The 25,283-nt window shown below is 42.0% G+C and overlaps 2 protein-coding genes across 20 annotated transcripts in view; one reads left to right on the top strand and one right to left on the bottom strand.

The window, feature by feature from the left end:
- Positions 1–12,375, top strand: part of Nek5 (NIMA (never in mitosis gene a)-related expressed kinase 5) — a 51,804-nt gene extending 39,429 nt beyond the window's left edge. For 2 of the 16 annotated variants that reach the window (XR_003947309.1, XR_003947310.1), the window contains 4 exons: positions 407–624; positions 2,526–2,660; positions 6,792–6,903; positions 11,896–12,375. Coding sequence is in view for 14 of the 16 variants with exons in the window: in XM_011242149.3 (XP_011240451.1) it covers positions 407–532; positions 2,526–2,660; positions 6,792–6,903; positions 7,417–7,588 (545 nt within the window). In the remaining 2 variants the exon portion in view is untranslated. The other 14 variants (XM_011242145.2, NM_177898.5, XM_011242144.2 and 11 more) reach the window with 14 other exon arrangements.
- A 1,987-nt stretch (positions 12,376–14,362) lies between these two features.
- Alg11 (asparagine-linked glycosylation 11 (alpha-1,2-mannosyltransferase)) lies at positions 14,363–25,269 on the bottom strand. 4 transcript variants are annotated; one of them, NR_040650.1, is made up of 4 exons: positions 25,220–25,269; positions 23,870–24,104; positions 20,059–20,990; positions 14,363–18,109 (listed from the first exon to the last, which is right to left on the bottom strand). NR_040650.1 is itself a non-coding variant. In NM_001243161.1 (4 exons), the coding sequence occupies exons 1-4, from the start codon at positions 25,261–25,263 to the stop codon at positions 17,838–17,840; spliced, it is 1,479 nt and encodes a 492-aa protein (NP_001230090.1). In that variant the 5' UTR covers positions 25,264–25,269; the 3' UTR covers positions 14,363–17,837. The 4 variants fall into 4 exon arrangements, 3 of the variants coding, with proteins under 3 accessions (NP_001230090.1, NP_898965.1, XP_006509108.1); NM_001243161.1 differs by having other exon boundaries at positions 23,874–24,104; NM_183142.4 differs by having other exon boundaries at positions 20,059–20,864; positions 23,874–24,104.
- Between the last annotated feature and the right edge of the window lie 14 nt (positions 25,270–25,283).

Genomic DNA, 25,283 nt, shown 5'->3' with positions numbered 1-25,283 from the left:
CTGGGGAAGAGGGGGCTTCAGTCGAGGAATGGCCTCTATCAGGTTGGCCTGTAGGCAAGTCTATGAGGCATTTTCTTGACTGATGTGGGAGGGCCACACCCATTACGGTCTGTGACATCCCTGGGCAGATGGCCTTGGTGGGTCTAAGAAAGGCAGCTGACTGTGAGCTTGGGAGCAAGCCAGTAAGCAGTCTTCTTCCATGGCTTCTGCCTCAGTTCCTGCCATGGAGTTCCTTCAGGAACTGTGCTCTGGAAGATGAAATAAAACCTTTACCCCAGAAGTTGGTTTTGGTTATGGCACTTGTCACAGCAACAGAAAGCACACTGGGCCAGTCCCTAAAAGCTGTTCAGTCCTGTTGTTAGACTCTGGCTGCAGTGGAACTAATCAGCTATTCTCTTACACCCAGAGGGTTTCTTTCAGGATGTCATTGCCGCAGAGAACAGGAGGCAGTGGGATGCCGGGGCACCTCACACTCTGCTGCGAATAATGGCAATGGCAGATGTCACCTCCACCTGCCCCACCATGCCGGATGGTGAGTCTCTGGTCAGTTGTCAACCAGCAGCAGGGGAGGACCAGGGCCTGACGTGGCTTTGCCGCCAGCATAGCACACATCTTATTGGAATGGTCAGTACCTCTCAGACGCTACCCATTTTACAAAGACGTTGTTTTGGCATCGTGAGTGTCAAACTGAGACTTGAGTGCTCATTATCCTAGCAGCCGACGACTCCAGTCATTCGACAGGACAGAATGAAAATTGTGCCAGCCATATTTTCTTAAGTGAGAGAGGGGAATCAGGAAGAGAGGGTCCACTCGGCTTAGTTCCTAACACTGGCTTACGGCCTCACGATGCTATTACTGATTATTCCCACTCACCTAGGGTTAGGTTTGCAGCTTGGCTGTCAAGGGCCGAGCATGTGAAGAGTCCCGGGTTCAAGCGCCAGCTGACCCAGATGTCCTTGCTTGTGCAACAAGCAGCTTTTACTCACGGAGCCATCTCCCAAGCCCTTGTGCTTCCTGTGTTCTTCAATCTCTAGCCCCCAAGAAAGGGTTAAAAATGTAAGACTGTGCTATAAATGGAGTAGACAGCTATCGATGTCCTTGAAGTCAATTAGTCACAAATGGAAAAATATTCAGAAAAAGAGGCTTTCATCTATGGGGACACATGCGGATGTTTTCGAGCCACGTTCCCTAAGCAGTGCGGTAGAAGGAAGATTTATGCCATGTTCGCATTGTGCTGTGCTATGTGTAAGTCATCTGGGGTTGATTTAGAACTTAGGAACTAGGCCAGAGAGATGGCTCGGCAGGTAAGAATATGTACTGCTCTTGCTGCAGAGGACTCAGGTTCACTTCCCAGCTCCCAGATAACTCAGGTAACTCAGAGCCCTGTACAACTCTAGTTGTAAGAGACCCAAACCCCTCCTCTGGCCTCTTCAAGTAACCACATGCACAGACCCACATGGACAGAGAACCACTAAAAATAATAAAAGTTAAACCTTAAAAGAGAAAGTATGGGGCTGGAGAGATGGCTCAGCAGTTAAGAGCACTGACTGCTCTTCCAGAGGTCCTGAGTTCAAATCCCAGCAACCACATGGTGGCTCACAGCCATCTGTAATGAGATCTGATGTCCTCTTCTGGTGTGTCTGAAGACAGAAACAGTGTACTTACATATAATTAATAAATAAATCTTTTTTAAAAAGAGAGAGAGAAAGTATAATAGAAACTAGGAATGGTGGTTCATGCTGTAACCCCAACATTTGGAAGGTAGAGATGGAGACCAGGGGGATTAGGAGTTCAAGATCACCCTCAGCTACTACAGACAGTCAAAGCTAGCATGTGCTACATGAGATCCTGTCTCATCCCCATCCCCATGAAAAGTATGTTGGAAGATGTGCATAAGTTTTAGGCAAATAGTACATATTTCATATAAACTACTTAATCATATACAGATTTAAAATATTTTATTTTTATTACTTTTAATTATGTATCCTGTGTCTCTGTGTGGATATACACACATCTGAGCAGTGGATGCCGAAGGCATAAGATCTCCTTGAAGCCAGAGCTACAGGTAGTTGAAAGTCACCATGTGGGGACCAAACTTGGATTCTCTGAAAGAGCAGCAAGTGCTTTCCGCTGGTGAGCAATCTCTCCAGCCCACACGCACAGGTTTTACATCGTTGGGTGTCCTGCAACTGACTAATCTGCTTTGGATGTCAAGGGATGAGCACGCATCACTCAAATGAGTTATTGTAGGTTTGTGAGCTGATTTATAACTCAGAAAAACGTGGGAGGATGAACTCAAGTTGAAAAATAAGCACAAGGAAACTTATCACAGTTTATACCCACCTCCCACCCCCCCATATATATATACACACATGCACATACACATACACACTGGCCTCTTTATAAACAAAATGAGGAATGTGATGTCCATGGCTCTAACATTCTGTGGAATGTTATAAAATATAATAAAATGTAAAATCTGAAACAAGTATCTTTATTTTTGCTAATGCAGTATCCTTTTTCAGATGGCCAAGTGATTGTGATGGAAGGCAGTGTAGAGAATGGGAAGCAGTGGTGGCTGGATGTGCCAGGGACCCCGTGTGCTTTGGCAGCAGAGTGTGCCTGCAGTGGCTCATTGTCTGCCAGTAAAGGAGAAACCGGTATGTGGTTTATTTTTAACAAAGTTACTGGTCCCCCAGAGAATTATGTCACTGCTTTATGAATGCAGAAAGGTACCAGTAGTACCTTTGGGTTGGAGAGAGAACTGGGAACATGCCTTGCTTGTCTGATTTGTTCTAACCAAACTGGTTCCAAGGCATGCACTTCCAAGGACAGAGGCATAATTCTGTGTAGTGTTTCAAGCTGACAACTCTTGAAAAGGACTTGCACCTGGGGTAACAATCTAGCCTTGCTCAGCTTGGAGAGCTATTCAGAGAGCTCACTACTTTCCTACGCGTAGTAAGAATGCAAACTACTAGAGTTCACTTTTGTTTGATTTTATTTTATTTTTTAAAGACTGTGTGTCACTGTGTAGCTCTGATGGCCTGGGACTCTTTGCTATGTACACCTGGCTGGCCTTGAACTCATAGAGGTCCACCTGCCTCTGCCTCCTGCATTGTCTCCATTTTAAAAGCAATCTTCTCTTCTGTCAGTCAGTAGTTTTCTGGGTTGTCCAAGAAAATATCAAGCCGATAGACACAAGTGGTCCTCCTGCCTCTGGAGTTGCAGGAATGACAGGCACATAGCACTGCACGTGTCTACATTATATATTATATGTTATGTATTATATAACACAGTATATCTCTATATTATATATACATATATATTATATTTCTATCTCTGTCTATCTATCTATCTATCTATCTATCTATCTATCTATCTATCTATCTATCTATCTATCTATCTACCTACCTACCTACCTACCTACCTATCTAACGGTCTATCTATATTGGTCTATCTATATTACACACACACTGGTCCTGTGCCTCTTGAGTGCCAGAATTAAAGGATTGAGCCACCACACCTGGCTAATCTACATTATAGTTCCATTAACAATTTTTCTTACTGATTCTAAATGGTTACTATATAACTAACTTTATCTTTGTTTAAGCTTGGATTCATTACTAAGCGATTTATTTTCCATTGAATCAAAATATAATTTTCTGTTATTGTTTAACATGTTCCCAGTGGTATTTATATCTGTGTTATTGTTTAATTTTTTCCCTGGGATGTTGACACTGCATTCACTGTGGGGAAATCCAGCATAGGTTAGGCACAGTGCTGCACACCCATGGCCCTTTCGCTTCTCAAGTAGAGGCTGGAAGAATCTGAGTTTTAGACAGCCTGGGTGTTAGGAACGGATTTGAGGGTTCCAAAATACCACAGACTCTAAAATACTTCCACAAGGCAAAATGTTCTAATTCTGAGGAATGGTGGATGGTCATGTCAATCAAGCAGGCAAGCACACACAGCTGGGGCCCTGATGGATTTTCATTCTCAACACAGAGGGAATAAAGAAACAGGAAGGGCTGGAGAGATGGCTCAGCGTTTAAGAACACTAACTGCTCTTCCAGAGGTCCTGAGTTCAAGTCCCAGCAACCACACGATGGCTCTCAACCATCTGTAATGGGATCGGATGCCCTCTTCTGGAGTGTCTGAAGACAGCTACAGTGTACTTATATATAATAAATAAATCTTAAAAGAAGCAGGCAGATGTTCTAGTACAAAATAGATTTAAAGCCAAAACTAATATATATATATATATATATATATATATATATATATATATATATATATATATATATGACTCCCTAAAGAAAAAAAAAATCCCCAAGGATATTATAGTCTTAAACATGTGTGCACCAGAGAGACAACAGTTTCATATATAAAAAAAATGCTATTAGATCTAAAGTCACAGATTGACCGGACACAGGGATATTGGGAGACTTCAACGCTCCATGCTCACCCATGCAGGCAAAAACTAAATAGAGTAAGGCCAGAGTTAAATGACATCATAAGTCAAATAGATCTAACAGATGACTACAGGTCACTCCACCAAACACTAAAGAACACATTCTGTTTATTTTCAGTAGCCCATGAACCTGTCTGCAAAATCAACCACATTTTAGGACACAAGGCAAGTCTTGACAAATTTGCAAAAGAAGTTCAAATAACACCCTTCATATTATCTAACCACAGAGGAATAAAGACTGGACATCAACAGTGAGAGAAACGACAGAAAGTTACACAAACTCATGGAAGTAAAAGGACATACAACTGAGTGGAAGGAAACTGGGTCACTGGAGGAGTCAGAAGGAAGTTTAACAAGTCCTAGTACTGAATGAAGATGGAAACATGACATACCTAAACCTGTGAGACACAATGCCAGCATTCGTAAGAGCAGAGGTTATAGCACCATGGGCCTATGGAAGATTCTTGGAAGATTGACTGTGCCTGATTGTCTTGGAAAAATAAGAGCAAACAACACTGAAAAAAAAAAAAGAGTAGATGGGAAGAGAAAATAACAGGGCTCAAACTAGCAAGACAGAAGGAACAGCAACAAAGCATAGGAAACTCAATGTAAGGAAGAGTCAGTGCTTTGAAAAGCTGAGTTACTAATACCATTCACCTCTAAAACCTCGTGAGCTGGGACTCCATAGTTCACTTTGCACTCAGTACTATTGTCTTCCAAGCGCCTACTAGGAGGACCCATTAAGCCCCACTTACAGTATTCAACCACTTTCCTAGTCCAAAGTTCCAAAGTTTTCCAAATTCCTCCAAGAAATAGCATGGGAGGGCCTGTCATCTCAGTAGCCCACTCCTTGATACCAAACTCATACCTTAGTTACTTCCCTATTGCTATTCTTAGGCAGTTTTATAATGGAAAAGAGCAAGCACGGTAAAAAGAAATACAAAATGTACAGTTGGAAGCAGAAGAGAACACCAGGAAATGTAATGTTGGAGCCATGGCTTGTGCCAAAAGAGAGGCCAGAATGAAGGGAGTGATATTCTCAGGCTGGGACTCTACCCAGCTAATCCTGCAACCTGTGAAAAGAAAAAGCCTAAGGAATTTTTCTATCCTATAAAGAAACAACAAAAGCTATAGAAATCTAATTCAATTAGGGAGTCATACCCCATCCAAGCAGCCAACTGACCTTGAGGTCTTGTCACAGCAATAGAAAAAGTAACTAAGACACCAGAGTAGATCTTACACACAGCCCAGGCTGGCTGCAAACTCATTTAACCTCCTGCCTCTGCTTCCCAAGTGCTGTGATTCCTGGCAGACATCACCATGCCCACCCAGATCAAGAACTTCTGAGATAAGAATGAGTACAGAGGGACTGGAGAAATGGCTCAGTGGTTAAGAGCACTGGCTGCTCTTCCAGAGGTCCTGAGTTCAAGTCCCAGCAACCATATGGTGGCTCATGACCATCCATAATGAGATTGGATGCCCTCTTTTGGTGTGTCTGAAGACAGCGACAGTGTACTCATAAATAAGATAAATAAATAAATCTTAAAAAAATAAAGAATGAATACAAAGACACAGGTATGAAGGTGTGTACACACTTTCTGTTTGCTCTGCAGCTGCATCACTTCTTGCACAAAGCACGGATGCACAGTGGGGTTTACAGAGAGGGAGAACGATAGGGATGGTTCCGTTGTGGCAAGTCTTAAGTTTCGGTATCACACTTTCCTTAAAACTTCTAAATCTGGTTCTTATTGTGACACTCCCGTTTTTGTGTCTTCCTGTGTTGCCTAAGTTTTTGGTCCAGCGCCAAATAACTGAATATTGCTTTAATCTCCTTTCTCATCTCAGATACTAAATACTCAGCAAGAAGCAACTTGAGAGCAAAGAACTTCTTTCAGCTCATGATTTGAGGAACGATGTCTGTTGTGGCCAGGATGGCATGGCAGAAGATGTCTCTGAGTGGCAGGAGTGTGTGGCAGCTGCTTGTGCACAGCTCAGGGAACCAGGAAACAGAGAAGGGAAGGGAAGCAGGGCTAGACTATAAACCTCAAGACTCTTTGTTCAGCAATCTACTTACTCCATTTAGGAGCCACCGCCCAGTGGTTCCACAGCCTCCCCATGTAGTACCACTTGGGGCCCGAGGGTTCAAACACATGAGCCTGTGGGAGACATTTCATACCCAAACCACAACATATCTTTCTGCTACCATCTTCATCAGTACCTTGGTTTGCCATCATGAGTGGCATTCACAGTGGGATTGTGGGTGTATGCTGCTCCTCAAGTACACAGAGTAGTCTCCTTTCATCTTTTTCCTTTCTTCCAGTAGTAATGATCAAACCACAGCTTCCTAAAGAAGACCAGGAAAAGGTAGAAATAGCCACGGGCATCATGGTGGATGATGAACAGCTGGAACCAGGATCGGATGAAGATGACATGTGAGTAGTGTTGTGTACAAGTGAGATGGAAGATGGCCCATAGGGCTGGAGAGATGGCTCAGCAGTGAAGAGCACTGACTGCTCTTCCAACGGCTCTGAGTTCAAATCCCAGCAACCACATGGTGGCTCACAACCATCTGTAATGAGATTGGATGCCCTTTTTCTGGTGTGTTTGAAAACAGCTACAGTGTACTAACATATAATAAATAAATAAATCTTAAAAAAGAAGAAGAAGAAGAAGAAGAAGAAGAAGAAGAAGAAGAAGAAGAAGAAGAAGAAGAAGAAGAAGAAGAAGAAGAAGGCCCATAGAAACTAGTTAAGGAGACCAAGTTGTACATGATACATGGATTTGTTTGGGCTCTGTCTGCCTTTTCCCTTTTCTGCTGTGTGCATGTGTGTGCAGAGATGCATGCGTGGCTATGTGTAGCAGATTTTTTTCTGTTTTATGGTTGAATCGTAAGTTTGTTTCACATCAAGATACATATCTATAATCCTAACACTTGAGAGTTACAGGCAGGAAGGCAGGGGGATCAAGAATTCAATGCCATCTTCAGCTACAAGCAAGATCAAGGCCAGTCCAGGCTGCATGGCATCCTGCCCCAACTCTGTCACCCCACCACCCCTGCAAAGGGTGAGCTGCATCATATTAAGTATACATGCCACATTTTCTTTATTTGTGCATTGATGATGATTATGGATCTTCATATCCATGAATATAGCATAGCTGTTGTAAATTTGCTGTTCCTCCAGCCTGCCTTTCAGCTACTTAGCAGTAGCAGCTTCTGTCATTACCCATTGCAGCTGACAGGTAGGGTACATTTCCACTGTTGTGTGGTGGCATACTGGCCACCTAGATGGCTCTGTCTTGTTCATTCTTTCTGTTTCTCTGACTGTTTCCCTGTCTGTCTTATCTGTCTGTCTGTGTCACTCTCATCTCCCCCACTCTGAGACAGATTTTTCTCTCCTCCCTCTCCCTCAAAAAACAAACCAATAAACATCTTATCCTCCATCTGTTGTATGGTGTGATGTCATAGAGGTACATCTTGCCCCCAAGGTACAGTTTACCTCTTCCTCCTAATAATAGCTCTCCATGTATTCACAGCTTTTATTCGAAACAGGATTGGTCTCTCTATGTTGCTAGGCTGGTATCCGAATTATCTCAGATACCCTTCCCATTTAGCGTCCCTTACAGTGAACAGACATATTTCAATGTGCCTGGCTGTTGTAAAGAAAATTTCCAATATTATTATTAAATTTTCTTCTATAGGTACCACTTAACTGTCTAGTTGTTATTGATATACTTTTATTTTTTCCTTTTGACAACACTAGGGATTCAACTAGGGCTTTATATGTAACCATTTAAATGATCTAATGTTTATACCAATAAGGACGGGATGGGTGGGGGTGGCTGTGGGTGGGGTGGCGTAAACAGAGGTAAAAAAAAAAACCCTGCTAGCTCAGCAGGTAACCTTATTTTCTGAAATATACACACAATATCGGTTTGCAATCCTGATCCTACAACTAAACTGCCAGCTCTTTAGATATCTCTTTCTATCTGGGTCAATCTAGCTTTCTTTCTGAGAATCCTGTTTTACCTGTGTCCTGCCTTCTGCTTCTCTGTTGCTTTTGCAAGCCCAAAGAGAAAAATCCCTATCTGTTAACCAGAGACCCTTCCATAGAGGCTCTTCTAAGTAGGGGGTGGGACAGCTCAGGGTCATGAACTGACTTTGCCTCTGTTCATAAGTACCTCTCCCAAGTACCTTGTCTTAAAATAGTCATGAACCTTCCATTCTTTAGCATTCTTATCTATGGAGGCTTTTAGAGACACACCCAAAGTGCATTTATGCATGTTACAGATAAATTATTTTTATTTATTTATTTATTAAGATTTATTTATTTATTATATGTAAGTACACTGTAGCTGTCTCCAGACACCCCAGAAGAGAGGGTCAGATCTCATTACAGAGGGCTGTGAGACACCATGTGGTTGCTGGGGATTGAACTCAGGACCTCAGGAAGAGCAAGCAGTCAGTGCTCTTAACTGCTGAGCCATCTCTCCAGCCCCTACAGATAAATTCTTACATACTCTTTTAAACTCCTATCTGGGTATCATCCATTGGGTTTTACATTTAGACAAATGTATGCTTTCCCCCCAATGTATTTGTTTTTTCTCATATTCATATGTTCATATTTTATCAGTTTGAAGTTATTTCCTATAATAAATTTGGCATCACTGAAAATCAAACACAGCATCCCACACATGCATGCCAAGTCTTCTACTACTGTGTCTCGGCCTCAGTCCCCTAAGGTTTTAAGTGCATGTTGCACATTAATTATCCCACTGAGCACACTTGCTTTATGAAAGTCTGTCAATGTCTTCTATAGGAATAACCTCACCTAGAGTTAGTTCATCATCTACCTTGTTAGTGATGAATCAGGGCTGGGTGTCTAGCTCAGGGGCAGAGCATGTAGAGAGCATGTAGAACACATGTAGAATGCATGTAGAGCACATGTAGAATGCATGTAGAGCACATGTAGAATGCATGTAGAGTACATGTAGAATGCATATAGAGCACATGTAGAATGCATGTAGAGAGCATGCACAAAGCCCTCATTTGATTTCCAGCACTGAAACAATCCATGTTATCTATGTTTACCCACTAGATTTAGTCACATATTTTCTATTTACAGTTTGTGGCTTTATTTTGAAGAGTTATTTTTTTCTTCCTTTCCTGTCTCTGTATTATTTATTTCATATCTAATAACCTGACAGGCTTTTGTTTTCTTTGGGTCCTGCTCCATTCCTGACCTTTGGAAAACAGGGGTCAGGGAGCTAGGAAAAAAATTCCAGTAACATAGTTTGTCTGTTTCCAGTAACGTAGCTTGTCTGTTTTGTCCCAGTCTTGGAGTCTTAGGTACTATTCTATCGAACTGCATGATAAAGGGAGCTTATAAAAGGAAGCATTCCAGCTTACAGTTTCAGAGGTTTAATCTGTGATCTCATGAAAGGGAATGTGGTGGTAGGTAGGCATGTCATTGGAGCAGTAGCTGAGAGCTTACATCCCAATTTGTAGGCAGGAGGGAGGAAAGGAGGGAGGGAGGGAGGGAGGGAGGGTGAGAGAGAGAGAGAGAGAGAGAGAGAGAGAGAGAGAGAGAGAAACAGAGAGAAACACACAGAGAGAGAAACAGAGAGAGAGAAACAGAGAGAGAAACAGAAAAAGAGAGAGACAGACAGAGAGAGAGAGACAGTGACAGTGACAGAGAGACACTGAGCGACTGAACCTGGTGTCATTTCAAAAGCTCAGTGCCCACCCTCAGTGACACACTTCTTTCAACAAGGTTATGCTTTCTAATCTTTCAACAAGTTTCACCAACTGGAAAACAAACATTCAAATATATGAACCTACGGGACCGTTCTCACTCAAACCACTACACTTGGGGGGAAAAATCCCACAAGAAATTTATAAGCACAGACTTGAGTTTGTTCAGATTTGGAGTTTGAATCACAGCATTTGGATGGCTTAGACAACCCCCCCCCCCATTGGTGTTGTCTGGCGAGGGCTACATCCTGGGTTCAGACATTGTCTAGCTGTCCTCACTGAGTGGAATGGAAAACCACCCCAGTAGGCTCCCTTTAGAAAAGCCATGTCCTGTGCATTAGAGCTGTCCATGGCCTATCACTTCCCAAACAAAACCTGTAATTTTCCATCTTCCTATTACAGGTTTAAAACTAATCTGGATGTTTATGACCAGCAGTGTTTTAAAGGATACTGTATCTGATTTCTCTCAGTCATCTAAAGATGGTCAAATCTCTCCCAGGGTTGGACTCCCTGGAAGGCTGACCCTGGGCTTCTTGTCTCTTGTCACCTCCCACTGTCCATTCTATGATGGCTCCTAGGAATGGGGGGAACCTTTCTCCAAGGTCATCTGTTGCCATGAGTTATCAGAGCACACTATCAATGGCTCTGTCTTCATCTGGCTCCTCCCTTGGTTAATTATAGCCACACGTTGCTTAATAATAGGACTAGGTCTTAGCAATGCAGTTAGGTGATTTTATCTTGGTGTGAACTTCACAGTGTGCACTTACATGATCCTATGATGTGCAGGTCAGTCATTTCACAAGTCCTCTTTTGTTTTTGTTTTTCTGGACAGGGTTTCCTTGTGTAACCCTGGCTGTATTGGAGCATGCTCTGTAGCCCAGGCTAGCCTCTGCCTGAATTCTGGGAATAAAGGCCTGTACCATTATGCTTGGGTTACACAATCTCTTACCATAGTCAAGAAACACTACCCACAAGATGCATGAGATTGCTCTAGTCTAACAGTGTTTCTGTTGTTGTTTTTTTGTGACTCGGGTATCCCAGATTGGTTTCACACCTACGCTGTAGTCAATGATGACCCTGAACTTCTGAATCTCCGGCCTCTACATCCTGTGTGGATCATGGTGATGCACCACCATCTTTAATCATGGCTGTGTTTTAAACCTAAGACTTCGTACATGCGAGGCAAGTGCTCAACCAAATGAGCCACATCCCCAGGCCAGTGCAAAAGTGTTTACAGTAAACTTTTTTTTTAATTTTATTTATTTTTTTATAAATAGGAGTAAACACGAGAACCTGAGTTTGGATCTTAGCACCCACCTAAAACAGGCATGACTTTGTAACCCAGGTTGTGAGTAGAGATAGTAGAATTGTTGGCTTAGCAAGATGCTAGTTCCAAGTTTAATGAGAGACACTGTTTTGAAGGAATAATGTAGACTGATCGAGCGGGACACCCATGTCCTCTTCTGGGTGCTGCCTGAATGGAGATAGGCAATTGCACCCGCACACACATTCAGTCACATACAGCTCCCTTCCCAAGGCAATTGATATAAAATGTTATCCGATGAGTCTGATACACAGGATGCTCAGGTGGAAGCAGACACAGAAAAGGAGACTCTTTCTTCTATTAGTGCTTTTCTATTGTAACATTGGTTTTGACTACTTATTATTTCAGAAAATTTGAAGAATCTGAAGATGAGCTGAGGAGTGAAATAATAGAATCCCTAGAAAAACTTGCAGCTTCCACAGAAGAAGCGGAACAGGCTCCCAGCTCCTCTAAGAATGCAGAGGAGCCAGGAGAGAAAGAAAAGACAAACTTGCCAGTCAAGAAACTCCAGTGAAGGTCTGGACGCTGGTTTTGGCCTGTTTGATCTGTGTGGCTAAGACCAAGGTTCATCAAATGCCAGTCATGACGTGCAAGTGTGAACAATCTTCTGTTCCCCATGCGTGGGGATCCATGTCCTTAAAGAAAAATCCGCTGTCTTACTGATTTCACACACTTCGTCCTGTCCATGCTCTTGGGGGGCAACTCTGATGAATGCTGATTTTAGCTTTCATTCCATCTATCAAACTGAAACGCTTTGTTCTTATTTCCATGTGTTTGTCATTAGAATAAAACTCATAAGAAAATAAACAGCTCTGGCTTTGTATGGCAGCTACTCGACTGGTCCTTGCTCAAATGGTAGTGAGACCGTATCAACCCTTCTTCCACTTCCTTTCTAAGGGAACAGACGGCAACAGATTACTGGAATCATTGTTTCCCGAAAGATAGGGTGATCTTAGACTCTGGGGTGAATACAGAGTTAGAAGAACAGAAGTGAGGTAAATTGCAGAGATAGTTTTCTTCTAGAAAATTACAAAAGTTCCAATTGTAGCTATGTCACAGAAGTTAACTTTTTTTCTTAAAAGAAACACAGATGCACTCTTTTTCAAAAAGAACTATTTATTTATTTAATGTATATGAATACGCTATAGCTGTTTTTAGGCATACCAGAAGAGAGCATCAGATCCCATTACAGATGGTTGTGAGCTACCATGTGGTTGCTGGGATTTGAACTCAGGACCTCTGGAAGAGCAGTCAGTGCTCTTAACTGCTGAGTCATCTCTCCAGCCCCACAGATGTACTCTCATTTATTTATAACAAGGTTTTGTACTCAGTGATACTTTTACATAATTAAACACATATTCTGAAAGCACTAATAACACTGGTCCTTATTATAATTTTGCTTCTATGATTATCCTGTAGCATTCTCTGGAAATTATTACAATAGAGAATTGTTATTATACTGGTGGTACAGCTCAGAGATAAGGTACAAGCTTAGCATGCATGGGAACTTGGGTTTGATCTCCAACACCAAAAGCAAGTGAGATACATCTATAGCTAACTTGCTTTAAAGGTTTATAAAGAGCCAGAAGAATGGTTCAGTTTTAAGAGGATTTGTTCTTCCAGCAGATTCAGGACGTTCCCACTCTCCCAAGAGCCATAGGCTATTTAATAAAATCCCCAGTACCAGGCATCAGGAGCCTCTTTCTGAGTTGTTGATCAGGGGAGATTAAGAGACTCCCCAAACAATTATAGGCTATTGCTCTCATCCTTGTTGCCTCCCAGAAGTTGAAGGTCATTCGCTATTGCTGAAGACATTACACAGTTTGGACACAAGACTTGTAGGAATCAGGTGATCTGATTGAAAGCTTCCTCCCTGAGAACTAGATCTCAGAATACTAAAGGGGCTTTGCAAGCTTCCAAAGGATGGAAATCAATAGACTTACTCAGCTGTGATGCCTATAAACATAACAATGACCAGCATGACAAGCTGTCCCAAAAGGTGTAAGAGTGGTAATTATATATTGATGTTAACTCTTAGCTGCCAAATTGAATGTAAGGCCCCTCCCCCTTCAACAGAAGGGCAATCACACCTTATTAGTGAGGTTATGGATTTTGGAGAAGAATGTATTACTGCCCCTTCTACAAGTCAGGGTTATTTCCTAACTGTATTCTAAATACTTACCTTTATAGTCACAGGTAAGTGTAGCTTTCACTTCTGATCAAAGAAGCGTCTTTTTGCAGCACATAAGAACCATCGCAGGCTAAATCTGGTCAAAATAAAGAGAACAACTGTCTGTGGGGCTCTCAGTCCCAACTGATACACCTACAACACTAACATAAGGCTCAGTGAACATTACAGAGGAGAGGGACAGAAAGATTCTTAAGAGCCAGAGGACCAAGTAGTCTGCTGCAATATTCTGTCTTCTAGATATGATGGGGAATCTAAACTCACAAAGTATCAACAATATGCCCAAATAAGACCTAAACAATAACCACACTGTGAGTTGATATGTTGAAGAAATTGGATATGGTCCAACCCTCCATCAGTGGTTCTAAAGTTTAGTTCCTCATGTTCTGGTGACCCCCAATCATAAAATTATTTCATAACTATAATTTGCTGTTATGAATTGTAATGTAAATACCTGATATGTGACCCTAAAGTAGTTGAGAACCACTGTCTTAGATGAAGAGCTGCAGGGAATGAATGAGTGCTGAGAGAGAATTAGCTCTCCTCAGGGATGAACCCTCCAACTGGTCATCCATCACCATCCCTAAAAGCAAATACATACAAGCAACACCAAAGGGAGCCAGCAGGTTGCATTCATACATTTATTTGCATACATATGTAGCAATAATCATTCAAGGAAAAGAAACCATGAACTCGAGAGGTAGAAAGATGGGAAGGTAAGGAAGAAAGGGAAAGATGATGTAAAAACATTTTAATTGAATGAACGAAACCACCTGACACATTTAGATACGATTTTGTATCAACAGTTCTACATCACAATGAGATATAAATATATTATACAAAGACTAGGTAACGGATACTTCACAGTTGTGTTATCAATGTAAACAGGAATTTGAACCTCTGCTGTTGTGGACTCAAAACTGAATGCTTGGACCACCGAGGGGGAAAATCACAGTTGTAGTGGACTTAACAACCACTGAGAAGTCTCACAGAAACAGATAAAAACGAGTCTCACCATTTCACACAGTACCTACCTGAAATCTAGTAAAAAGTAAACATCTGTAAAACATGATCAGGAATGCTGTAAATCAGTCATATGCTTCTAACCCATTAAAATAACGTTGGAAAGTTAATGAAAAAGTGCTTTTTTAAGAAATTGAGAATCGTTTCTTTTACCACACTCCCAATCTATGTTCATTCCAATTTCTAGAATTACTTTAAAGTCCTATTACTTTGTGTAGGCTGTGTGGGCTACAGACAAATTTTACCGCAGACTGGCCTTAACAGAGTGGGCCAAGAGTCAGAATACAAGGCCAGAATCCTGATTCTGTCATTAACCAGTTTTGTGACAATGAAGAAGTCAACTCAGTTCTTTAAATTGTTTTGGTCTGTAAAGTTGAAAACAAAATAGAGAACGTGGAAGGTCCCGTCCACCTCCAGTCTCTGAAATCTTTGTAGACTGAATTATCTCTAACCCCAGCTGATGGTTTGCTGAGTTTCCACTGTAGTGAATTAACAATGTAATTGGGAATAGATAATGAAGCTAGGGAGATCCAAACAAAGCAAAAACAACCAACAATCAAACCAACCAACCAGCTGGAAGAGACAGTGTGCCTCTTTTGTATGCTCTAACACCAATGTCAAACAGTGTGGGTAATTCATTTAACTAGAAGGAACTATGTATGTACAGAATGGTGAATGCCTTTAGAGTCCCATCTGCTCACGTTACAGCTTCTTAGAGTCACAGCCTCAGCTCCCACACACCTGCCAGTTACGCAGAATAAGACCAGGTGAAATTTATACTGATTTTCAGCTACTAAGAAACTACAGACTTGTAATCACATCTATCTGTAATAATGGGAGTGCAGAAAACCTTTACTATTAGTGGTTACTATTGTAAAAAAAAAGTTTTAAAAATTGTTTTTATAGTGCTAAGTTACTTGGTAAACAGCCAACAGACCTCTATATCACGAGTTAAGACTGTATCTGCCTCACTCACAGTGAGATCTCCAGGGGTCTAGGAAAGAGTCCTCAGTGAAATGCATATTCATTTAAAGAGAGAAAATGTGTAAGTTGACATTAGTTTGTAGGCTATACCTGAAGAACTGTATAGTTTAAGAGTCTAGACAAATGTTTATAGATTGTTGTTAGGAATTATGCTGGTTTAGTAAACAGTGGCTGTTCTCTAGTGCGGAATAGTTAGCTAGGTTCTCCTAGTTGAGCAGGTCGTGTGTCCAATTTAAGAGCTGTTGGTTACTGTCAAGTGTGCGTGCCATGCTGGTTTTCCATGTGGTTTATAGGTGGGATAGCTGGGTCGGACTATTGGTTGCCCTTCCCCTTTGGAAGCTCGCCTGGCACCTTCATACCATGAAAGCTAGTCCTGGGGCAGCAACAGCTCTCTCTCTCTCTGTGTGCACTTTCAGGTCAGTTCCAGCTCAGGGGTCTTTGGCCTCTTTCTAAAGTACATTGTGTCTTCAGCATTCGGGACTTATCTTCCACTGCTAGGGGTAACCAAGGGCAAAAGCAATAGGCTCTATGCTTTGGGGAGTCTCCTGGACAACCCTGGGCAATAAAAAAAGGAATCTTGTGTCTGGGGTTGGGTTTTCTGTTAGGCGGTCTTTGGCTCATATGTCAGTCCAGAAGAAAGAGAAAAGTTCATTAAAATTATGTATATATATTTATACACAGAAATATATATGTATATACATTATAAATACATGGTCAGTTTCAGAAAAGCAACTTAGCTTGATATTCTCTTGAATGAACTGAGGCTGACTTTAGCCTTAAATGGGGCTGTTAAGAGATGAGAAACCCATACAAACCCCAATTTCCATACAAACCTAGTTATGGGAAAGATGGCTGCCTGTTTTGACTTTAACATATCTGTACACACCCATGAAGAAATGAGTCCACCCCATCTCCTGACTGATACTTTAGGTGTAGGATTAGAGATGCCTGTTTGAAGTTTCTTCTTCCTTTTAAGAAAATTAATAGGTGTACTTAAAAGGGTCACCCACGCTGTTATTTCGGCACTCCTGGAGTTGAGGTAAAGTAGCTCAGGGGTTAGAACACTCGTGTACCATGAGCATGGCTCTAGGTTCAACCTCTAAACCCTCTAAACCCACCCCTCAAACAGAATTTAATCCAAAAATTTAGGAATGCATTTTGAGAGTGCCAGCTGATAGCCTGCTGTTTCTTTCAGCACCTCCCTTCCCTTTGGAAGGCAGTCTTTGAGATCAGCTCAGTATACTTTGTGGTGGCAGTGTACACATCCCTGCTCTTCCTCACAGTCTGAGGCTCTACATGGTACTCCAGCGTCATAGAACAGATTAAAAACCAGGAAATATTACTTCATGTTCTCGCAAGCAGAAGTGATTTGGAAAGCAGGGTTTGGGGCTTAGGATGTAGCTCAGTTGGCAGAGTGCTAGTGCTTGTCTAGACTGCAGGAGGCCCTGGGTCCCATCACCAGCACTGCACACACTGGTGTATTCTGGGAGGTGGAGGCAGGAACACTCAGGGATTAAGACAAGGAAAGGAAAAGATTAAAAGATGTATGAGTATATGGAAATTTGACTGGTAATTTTTTTTCTTTGAGATCTGTACTGCTCAGATTTTGAGAGCAAACAGTTAGTAAAATCTGTACATTGAGCTACATGAAGCTGGGTGTGGTGGCACGCCTTTAGTCCCAGCACTTGGGAGACAGAGGCGGGCGGATCTCTATGAGTTCAAGGCCAGCCTGGTCTACAGAGTGAGTTCTAGAACAGCCAGGGCTACACAGAGAAACCCTGTCTCAAAAAGAAAAAAAAAAAAAAAAAAGAAAAAAAAAAAAAAGCTACGTGAGATTACTTTTTCCATATAGATTAATTCTGCCTTTTTGTTAACTACTGCCTTGCCTATATACATATTGCTGAGAATGTTGCTCAGGCTGCTTTGATTATGATAAAGAATAAATTTAGGAAATATTTACAGGTGAAGGTGTTTCCTTTTACTTTTGGTGCTGGAGATGGAGCTCGGGACTCCCACACACGAAGCACGGGTTCTCCCATGACCTATAGCTCCAGCTCCATGCTGTATAAAATACCCAGACTGTGCAGACTGGACACTAAGTAAGTAACTTCTCCATGGAACACAGGAATGCTACTTCAAACTCCTGGTCGGAGAATCTGCTTATAGACGCTCTAGCATTCTTCCTGATTTGGAGTCTCTCTTCTGCAGACAGAGAAAGAATGTGAGCCATAGAGTCAGCATAGCCTTCTTCACTCTCAGCCAGAAAGCCAGTTATCTGTCCTTCATGAGGAATGACAATGTCCAGCTTCGGGCCTCCTGAGTTGTGTGCAAGGATAACTGTGCCAGCTGCCATACACTCGACAACTCCTGAGAGAGAGAACAGAGACCACATGCCTTATGTTTTGATGAACATGAACCTTCAAACATTCTGAGCCCTGTGAAACATTCAGTTAAGTATTTCTGAGTCTAGAAATTTGCTTATTAACATGATACAAAGTAAAATGCTGTTAAGGGGCTGTGTGCGCCTGCCTGTGAATGAACCCATGGAAGCCACGAGTTGACTGGCTTGCTCTACTGCTCTCCACTCACTGTGGAGACACTCACTGGTTTGGAGTCTAGACTGCCTGGTCAATGAGCTAAAGATCCACTGGACCAGTTGATCTCAACCTGGGGGTCACAATCCTACAGGTTGGATTAAAGGATTAAAGGACCCTTCCACAGGAGTCGCCTAAGACCACCAGAAAACAGATATTTTACATTATGATTCAGAATAGTAGCAAAATTATAGTTATGAAGTAACAACAAAAATACTTTTATGGCTGGGAGTCACCATGACATGAGAATGGTAATAAAGGGTGACAGCACTATGAGGATTGAGACCCACTGCCCTAGACTCCAGCACTAGCACCAGTGGTGGTGGTGAGTCACAGGTATGCTGTCACAGCTGCCTTTTACACAGGTGCTGGGACTGGCCTCAGTCCTCATGCTGCCCAGTGAGCTCATACCCAGTGCATGGGCTCCCCACCGCTCATGTTTATGCTCTTTAGTCCTTAGATGGAATCTACAGAAATGCTCTGTAAAGTCAGTACACTGGGGCTGAGGGTGTAGCTCAGTGGGTAGAGTGTCTGCTAGCACTTAGGAAATCCTGGGTTTGAACCCTAGCACCACAGAAAAACTACATATGATGGTGCACACCTATAATCCCAGCCATTGGGAGGGAGATGCAGGAAGATCAAGGTTTCAGGGCCAGGCTGGACTCTGAGACTGTCTCAAAAGAAGGGAAAAATGAATATACTACACAGAATAGGAGGCTAGACAACACTGCCAGGATGACAAAAGATTGACAAATATCAGAAACAAGAGGAAGACAACACCAAAAGTAAAGTTCTCAGAGGCCAATAACAGCAGCAGATAACAGTGTAAGGACCTCAGAGAACTAAGTGTGCTGCTGCTCGCAGTTAAGTTTCCGTTGTTACCTGTCAACTGATGCGCATGAGGTGTAAAGGTCTAGCCTGCCCCAGCCTGTCCTAGCTGTGCTCCTTCCAGTCCTCTCTAAGCAGACCCAGCAGTGCTGCTCTCCTCTACCTCTGCTCAGCGTGCCATGCTTCCACCTTTGTGTCCTGTTCTCTTGCCACACTGCTTTCCCAAGGACACTAGGGCCTGGGGCCCAGCTGCCCTTTCTGTCACCAAATACCAGCTCCATGTTTCTAAAGCACACTCCACCACCTTTTTCTGCAGCCGCCCTTTCTTCTGCCTGCTCACCCGCTCCTGCTCAGCTCTTTCCTGAGGCTCCTCTGGTTCTCACTCTCCCCATCTTCACCACATCTGTAGCTGCCTGAGTCACTCTGTATTAGTCAGTGTTCTCTAAAGGAACAGAACTCATAGACCAAGTAGAGGCTTCCAGAACAATATCATTTTATCAAAACAACTGTTGTTTTTTGAAGGAGAATGTTTCTCATAAGCTCATATATTTGAATGTGTGGTTTCCAGTTGGTGGAACTGTTTGCGAAGGATTAGGAGGTGTGGCCTAGTTGGAGAAGGTGTGTCACTGGGAGTAGGCCTTGATATTTCAAAAGACTCACACCAGTCTCTGTGCATTTATCTCTGGCTTCAACTTGTAGATCAAGATGTAAGTTTTTAGCCACCATGCCTTTGTGCTGCTACCATGGAGTCTAACCCCATGAAACCATGAGCTCCCCGGTATTTCTTTCCTAAGTTGCCTTGGTCATGTTTGTCACAGCCACAGAAATGTAATTAGGACCTAATGCACATCTTGCAGTATCAAACAACTTGTTAAAAAACAAAACATAACTCACCAATCCCAAAATGCTCATTCCACATAGTATGCAGACCGATGGTCGCTTCAGACAAGTAATTCTTCAATTCATCGAATGAAATGTTTATTTTAAATTCCACATTTTCTTGAACTCCCAAATTCTCAGATAGACTTCTCAGTTGGTTTACTCTAAACTCATCATCTTTGTTGCGACACCCTCCAATAAGGACAAGTTTAAGAGAATGGCCTAACTCAGCTGCTTTCTCATTTAACAATTTAGCAAAGGCTTTGATCTGCAAAGCATGATTCTTTTCAGGTCTGAACTGGCCAATGGAAACCAGCAAATGCCCTGGGGTCACCTTCTTCTCATGTAAAGGGATGTCCAGAAATGTCTGCACATCACAAGGTGGATAGACAATGTTAGTGCAATGCCCAACCTTCCACAGTGAGAGGATATGGTTTAATGTCCAAGAAGAATTAACCATGACTATGTCACTGCAAGATCCAACAAGGCCATAAACAAAAGCAAATAAATAGTAATAGATGAGCTTTGCTTTGCTGAGAAGAGCATTTCTGCTAATGAAAGCAGCATTATTAAATCCAGGATTCTGATTCTTCACCACAGACAGCATGTCAGTGCTGATCGTGGGATAGTGAACATAGCTTCCGACTCGGCAACCTCCCACATACTTAAAGAGAGGGAGTGTGAAGGCGTATCCCATTGAGTCGATGTAAACATCAGGAACGCGCTGCATCAGAGCTTCCCAGCCGAGAAGAATGGATCCAAGACTTTGGCCTAGCAATGTGAAGTGAGGATACCGGGAATCTTCCACAAGGTAGCGTTTCCTTAAGAAAACAAACTGCACTGGGTGAGCCAACTTGATGTTAAACCTTCTGAAAGCACCATCTAGTATCTGTTGACCACTGACATTAATGTCACCAGTATATACAACATAAACTGCTTCAGGATACCTGAAATGACATGTCATTAATTTAGGTTAAAATTAAGCCAAATGTTATAATTTCCTTATAATCATAAGCAGACTTATTTTTATACTAAAAATGTTTTCTACCATTTTTTAATTTATTGAATTTAAACCGACTCCATCCCTTCTCTGGGTTTCTATTCTTAATCTTTCTGAGACCCTGTGCTGTGTTTCGACTGTATTCTTAATCTTTCTGAGACCCTGTGCTGTGTTTTGACTGTCACCTGTAAACTTGTCTGTTGAAATCTAGTCTCTAGTAAAGGGGCATTAAAAGGAAAGGGACTTGTAATGGGGGGTGACCAGGAACTGTGCCTTCTTAAAGTGATATTTCTTTGCTGCTGAAGACTGAACCCAAGGCCTTGTGCATGTGTCACATACCCTTTACCCCTGAGCTCCATGCAGACCCTCTGTGGTGTCTTCTAAGAGGACTGAAGGAGTCTGCTCAACCCATCACAACACGAGAATGTAGCAAAAGGCAGTTATGTACAGAGTCACATCCTCTGGAACTATGAGCGATAACTTTCTTTTGTCTATAAACTATCCAGCTGAAGGTATTTTGTTATAGTTAGCTGATGAGATTAAGATATCATGCCTAACTATTTGCCATTCCTTCTCTATGGATTTTAAATGAAGCAAACACCAACATAAATTTCTGACATATTAGATGTTTTCATTTTTAGGACATATTAAACATTTTTATTTTAAGGAGTTTAGCTGTAGGGCACTTGCCCAACATACACAAGGCCCTGAGTTCAACCTTTAGCATCACAAAACAAACAAATAAGTGGGGACCCTTATTTTAATAGTTCTTCCTATAAATTGATAATGAAATAAAACAAAAAACTAAGATTCATTAAAGTTGTCTCGAAATAGGATCATCATTCTAATTAAGGTTTATTTTTATTTATGTGTATTGTATGTAATTGTGTGTGAGTATAGGCCACATGTATGTAGGAACCTCTGGAAGGCAGAAGCAGGTGTTAGACCCCTTAGGGCTAGGGTTATAGGCAGTTATCAAGCATGTGACTTGAGTGCTGGGAACTGACCTAAGATCCTCTGGAAGAGCACCAGGCACTATTAACTGCTAAGCTACCCTCCTCGCCCTGATAGAACTATAATTTTAAAGCATTACTTAGGATTCTCCCCCCTCATTTGTAACACCCCTCCAACACCAAATATGTAAGCTACATAATGAAGCTTGACTGGCTGGGGACAGTTAATCACATTCCTTTAAGAAATGAATGCCTGGATCTGGAGACATGTCTCAGTGGCTCAGAGAACTTGTCCCTACAAAAGACTTGGGATCAATCCCCAGTACCGCATACTAACTCATAAGGATCCCATGCCCTTTTCTGGCCTCTGTGGGCACAGCATGTACATCACAGACTCATACATGCTGGTACTAATATACATAAACTAAAAAGAGATAAAATCGTTAAAAAATTAATTTCCATATTAAGAAGTACAGTTATTTACATATTGTTTCCTTGCTACATCAATTTTCAGACTTCCTCAGCTACTTAACTAGTTCTAATATAACAAATTCTTTTAAACACACTGTAGGTAACATACACACATAACTATACCCTGATTACTAAAATAATACAATGCCAGACTTGGGCCACAGAGATGACTCGGTGGGTAAAGCACACGCCACCAAGTGTGAAAACCACTGTCTACACACCAAACCCACATAAAAGTGGCAGCCACTCGTAATCCCACCACTCTGGAAGGCAGAGACAAGTGGATTTCTGGGCAAGCTGCCTAGCTGGATTGGCCGAAATCCCGAGGTCCAGGTTTAGCTAGAGATTTTGCCTCAACAAAAAGTAGAAAGCAACTGAGGAAGACATCCACTATCAGCTACAGGCCTCTACATTTACAAGCACACAAGCACACATGCATGCTCCCCCAAAACTATATACTTCTTTCTTTTGTAACGATTGTAAATATTTTCCAATTAAAAAAGCATGCCAACTAAGGAAGAAAATTACTGCACTTAAGATAATTTGAGGTTGCTTCTCTAAGGGAATCTGGGACTATGTTCTCACCTGGATAGGTTTCACATAGATCCCAGAGATTTATATATGTTTTAACACTCTTTAAAAAATTATTTTCAGCTGGGCATAGTGGTGCACACCTTTAATCCCAGCACTTGGGAGGCAGTGGGTTTGAGGCCAGCCTGATCTACAGAGTGTGTTCCAGGATGGCCAGAGAGCTACAGATTGAGACCCTGCCTCAATAAAACCAAAAACAAGTAAATTATTTTTCATGATGTGGCTACCCCCACTTGCTCTCACGTATACCATGCGCTCAGATTATATCCTGTGCCCCTTATCTTATCATCCTCCCCAGCCCAGCAAATCTCTTCTTCCCAGCAAGCTTTTCTCCTGCCTCCCTGTCTTTTTCTGGTGTGTGGGCATTTAATTAGGGTTGCCTGTGTGAGCCCAGGGGGAGAGTTTTAAACAAAGGCAACTTACAAGTGGCTACAGCACAAAGCAGTATGAGTCCCCCATCTCCAGCAAGCATTAACTGACGTTAGCACTTCACTAAAGGGACATTGTGAGTTCCTCTCCGCCTAGGATGGGGTCTTGAAGGGTCTAGTCTTAGACAGGTTTTGTTCATCTGAGAAATAAAAGCATGTTTTAAAAGCTAACTTTTTCTTTTTTCTTTTTAAATTCCCATTTTAAAAGGTACTTCTCATGTTGCCCAGGCTGGCTTATGACTCCTGGGCTCCAATAATCCTCCCACTTTAGACTCCAGGTAAGTTGGGATAACAGCTCTGCAACACTGAAATCTGTGGAAACTAAAATTCAGTATGATCTTAGCAAGCAGTAGCGCTGTGTTTGAGCTAAGAAAGATGCATACCTACTTTTTCTGCAGGGCTCTCAAAGCACACCACAGAACTCTCTCTCCTCCGCCACCTGCATTACAGTATGGATGGAAAAATGCAACCACCGTTTGTTCTTTTCCATTTTTGCTGGTCGACACAGACTTCTTCTTTCTCTGTAGATGCCACCTGATAACCCAAAGGCCAATGACCAAATATACACACAAAACTCCGCATATCATCAGTCCAGGAAAGAAGAGTGAATAGAAAAACCTGAGATAAATAAAAGGTGAAAATCAACCTGTTGTCAATTTAAAAAGTCAGCTACAAACTAAGGTTTACTTTTTACACACTTGCTTAATATTAAGTTCTGTAGCTCCTAAGTCTGCTAAAAAAATTATTTAAAAAAAAAGTGCCGGGCGGTGGTGGCACATGCCTTTAATCCCAGCACTTGAGAGGCAGAGGCAGGAGGATTTCTGAGTTTGAGGCCAGCCTGGTCTACAAAGTGAGCTCCAGGACAGTCAGGACTATACAGAGAAACCCTGTCTCGAAAAACAAAAACAAAACAAAACAAAAAAACAAAAAAAATTAATTTTTTTCCCCTTAGTGGTGATGACTGGTGATTCAGGGCCTCAAAGATGTTAGGTAAACACTTGATTCCTAGCCAATACATACCCATATTTAAACCAAATGCTTGGAAGAAAGGTAACTGTAATCCAAAGCTTTGAATTACTTATCAATGACCATTATAATGCAGAAAGTCACTCATGACAATGTACACTGTACAGAGCTGGCAGCATTCCATTTATCGGGAAAAGGCCAAGAATGTGCTAGAACAAACTAGCCTATTCATATTTTTAGCAATCACTACAGACCTTGAAGCAGACAGCTCAGAAAGGAAGATGTAATACAAACTCTGGCAAGAATGCATGTATCCACTGCTCTTCAGAACGCTATTTCGCTAGCTATAAATGTTCAACCTGAACAAAAACACATATGAACTTAGGTAGGCTTTCATAGGGCAGAAACAACTTTTGAAATATGGAACTATTACAATAGTAGTGACCACCGGGTGGTTAACATTCCTGTTTATTTCTACCAACTTTATGTAATTCTTACATAAGAAACGATATGTATCTCAAAGGCAAAACCAATATATTTACAACTTTAAACATCAACCAGGAAAGAAGAAATCAACAGATGGTCAAGTAGCAGAGAGTCAACCAACTGGTTTACGAAGCAGCAGGTAGCCAGTTAAGGAAAACAGCTGATCGGCATGCGAAACAACCGAGGTAAACCGAGGCACGAAGAAAGCGCTTCTACAGACTTTATCTGGACTGCCTCCAAACCCTCCACGCCCTCGTGAGCTCAGGCCACCAGATCCTCACCGCAGCACGGCGTACACGCACCAGCTCCCAGTGTCCGCCGCCATCTTATCCCACCCTCCCCTCT

This window comes from Mus musculus, chromosome 8 (genome assembly GCF_000001635.26).
Source record: "Mus musculus strain C57BL/6J chromosome 8, GRCm38.p6 C57BL/6J".
Classification (NCBI taxonomy): domain Eukaryota; kingdom Metazoa; phylum Chordata; class Mammalia; order Rodentia; family Muridae; genus Mus; species Mus musculus.
This window is presented reverse-complemented; position numbering and strand designations above follow the sequence as displayed.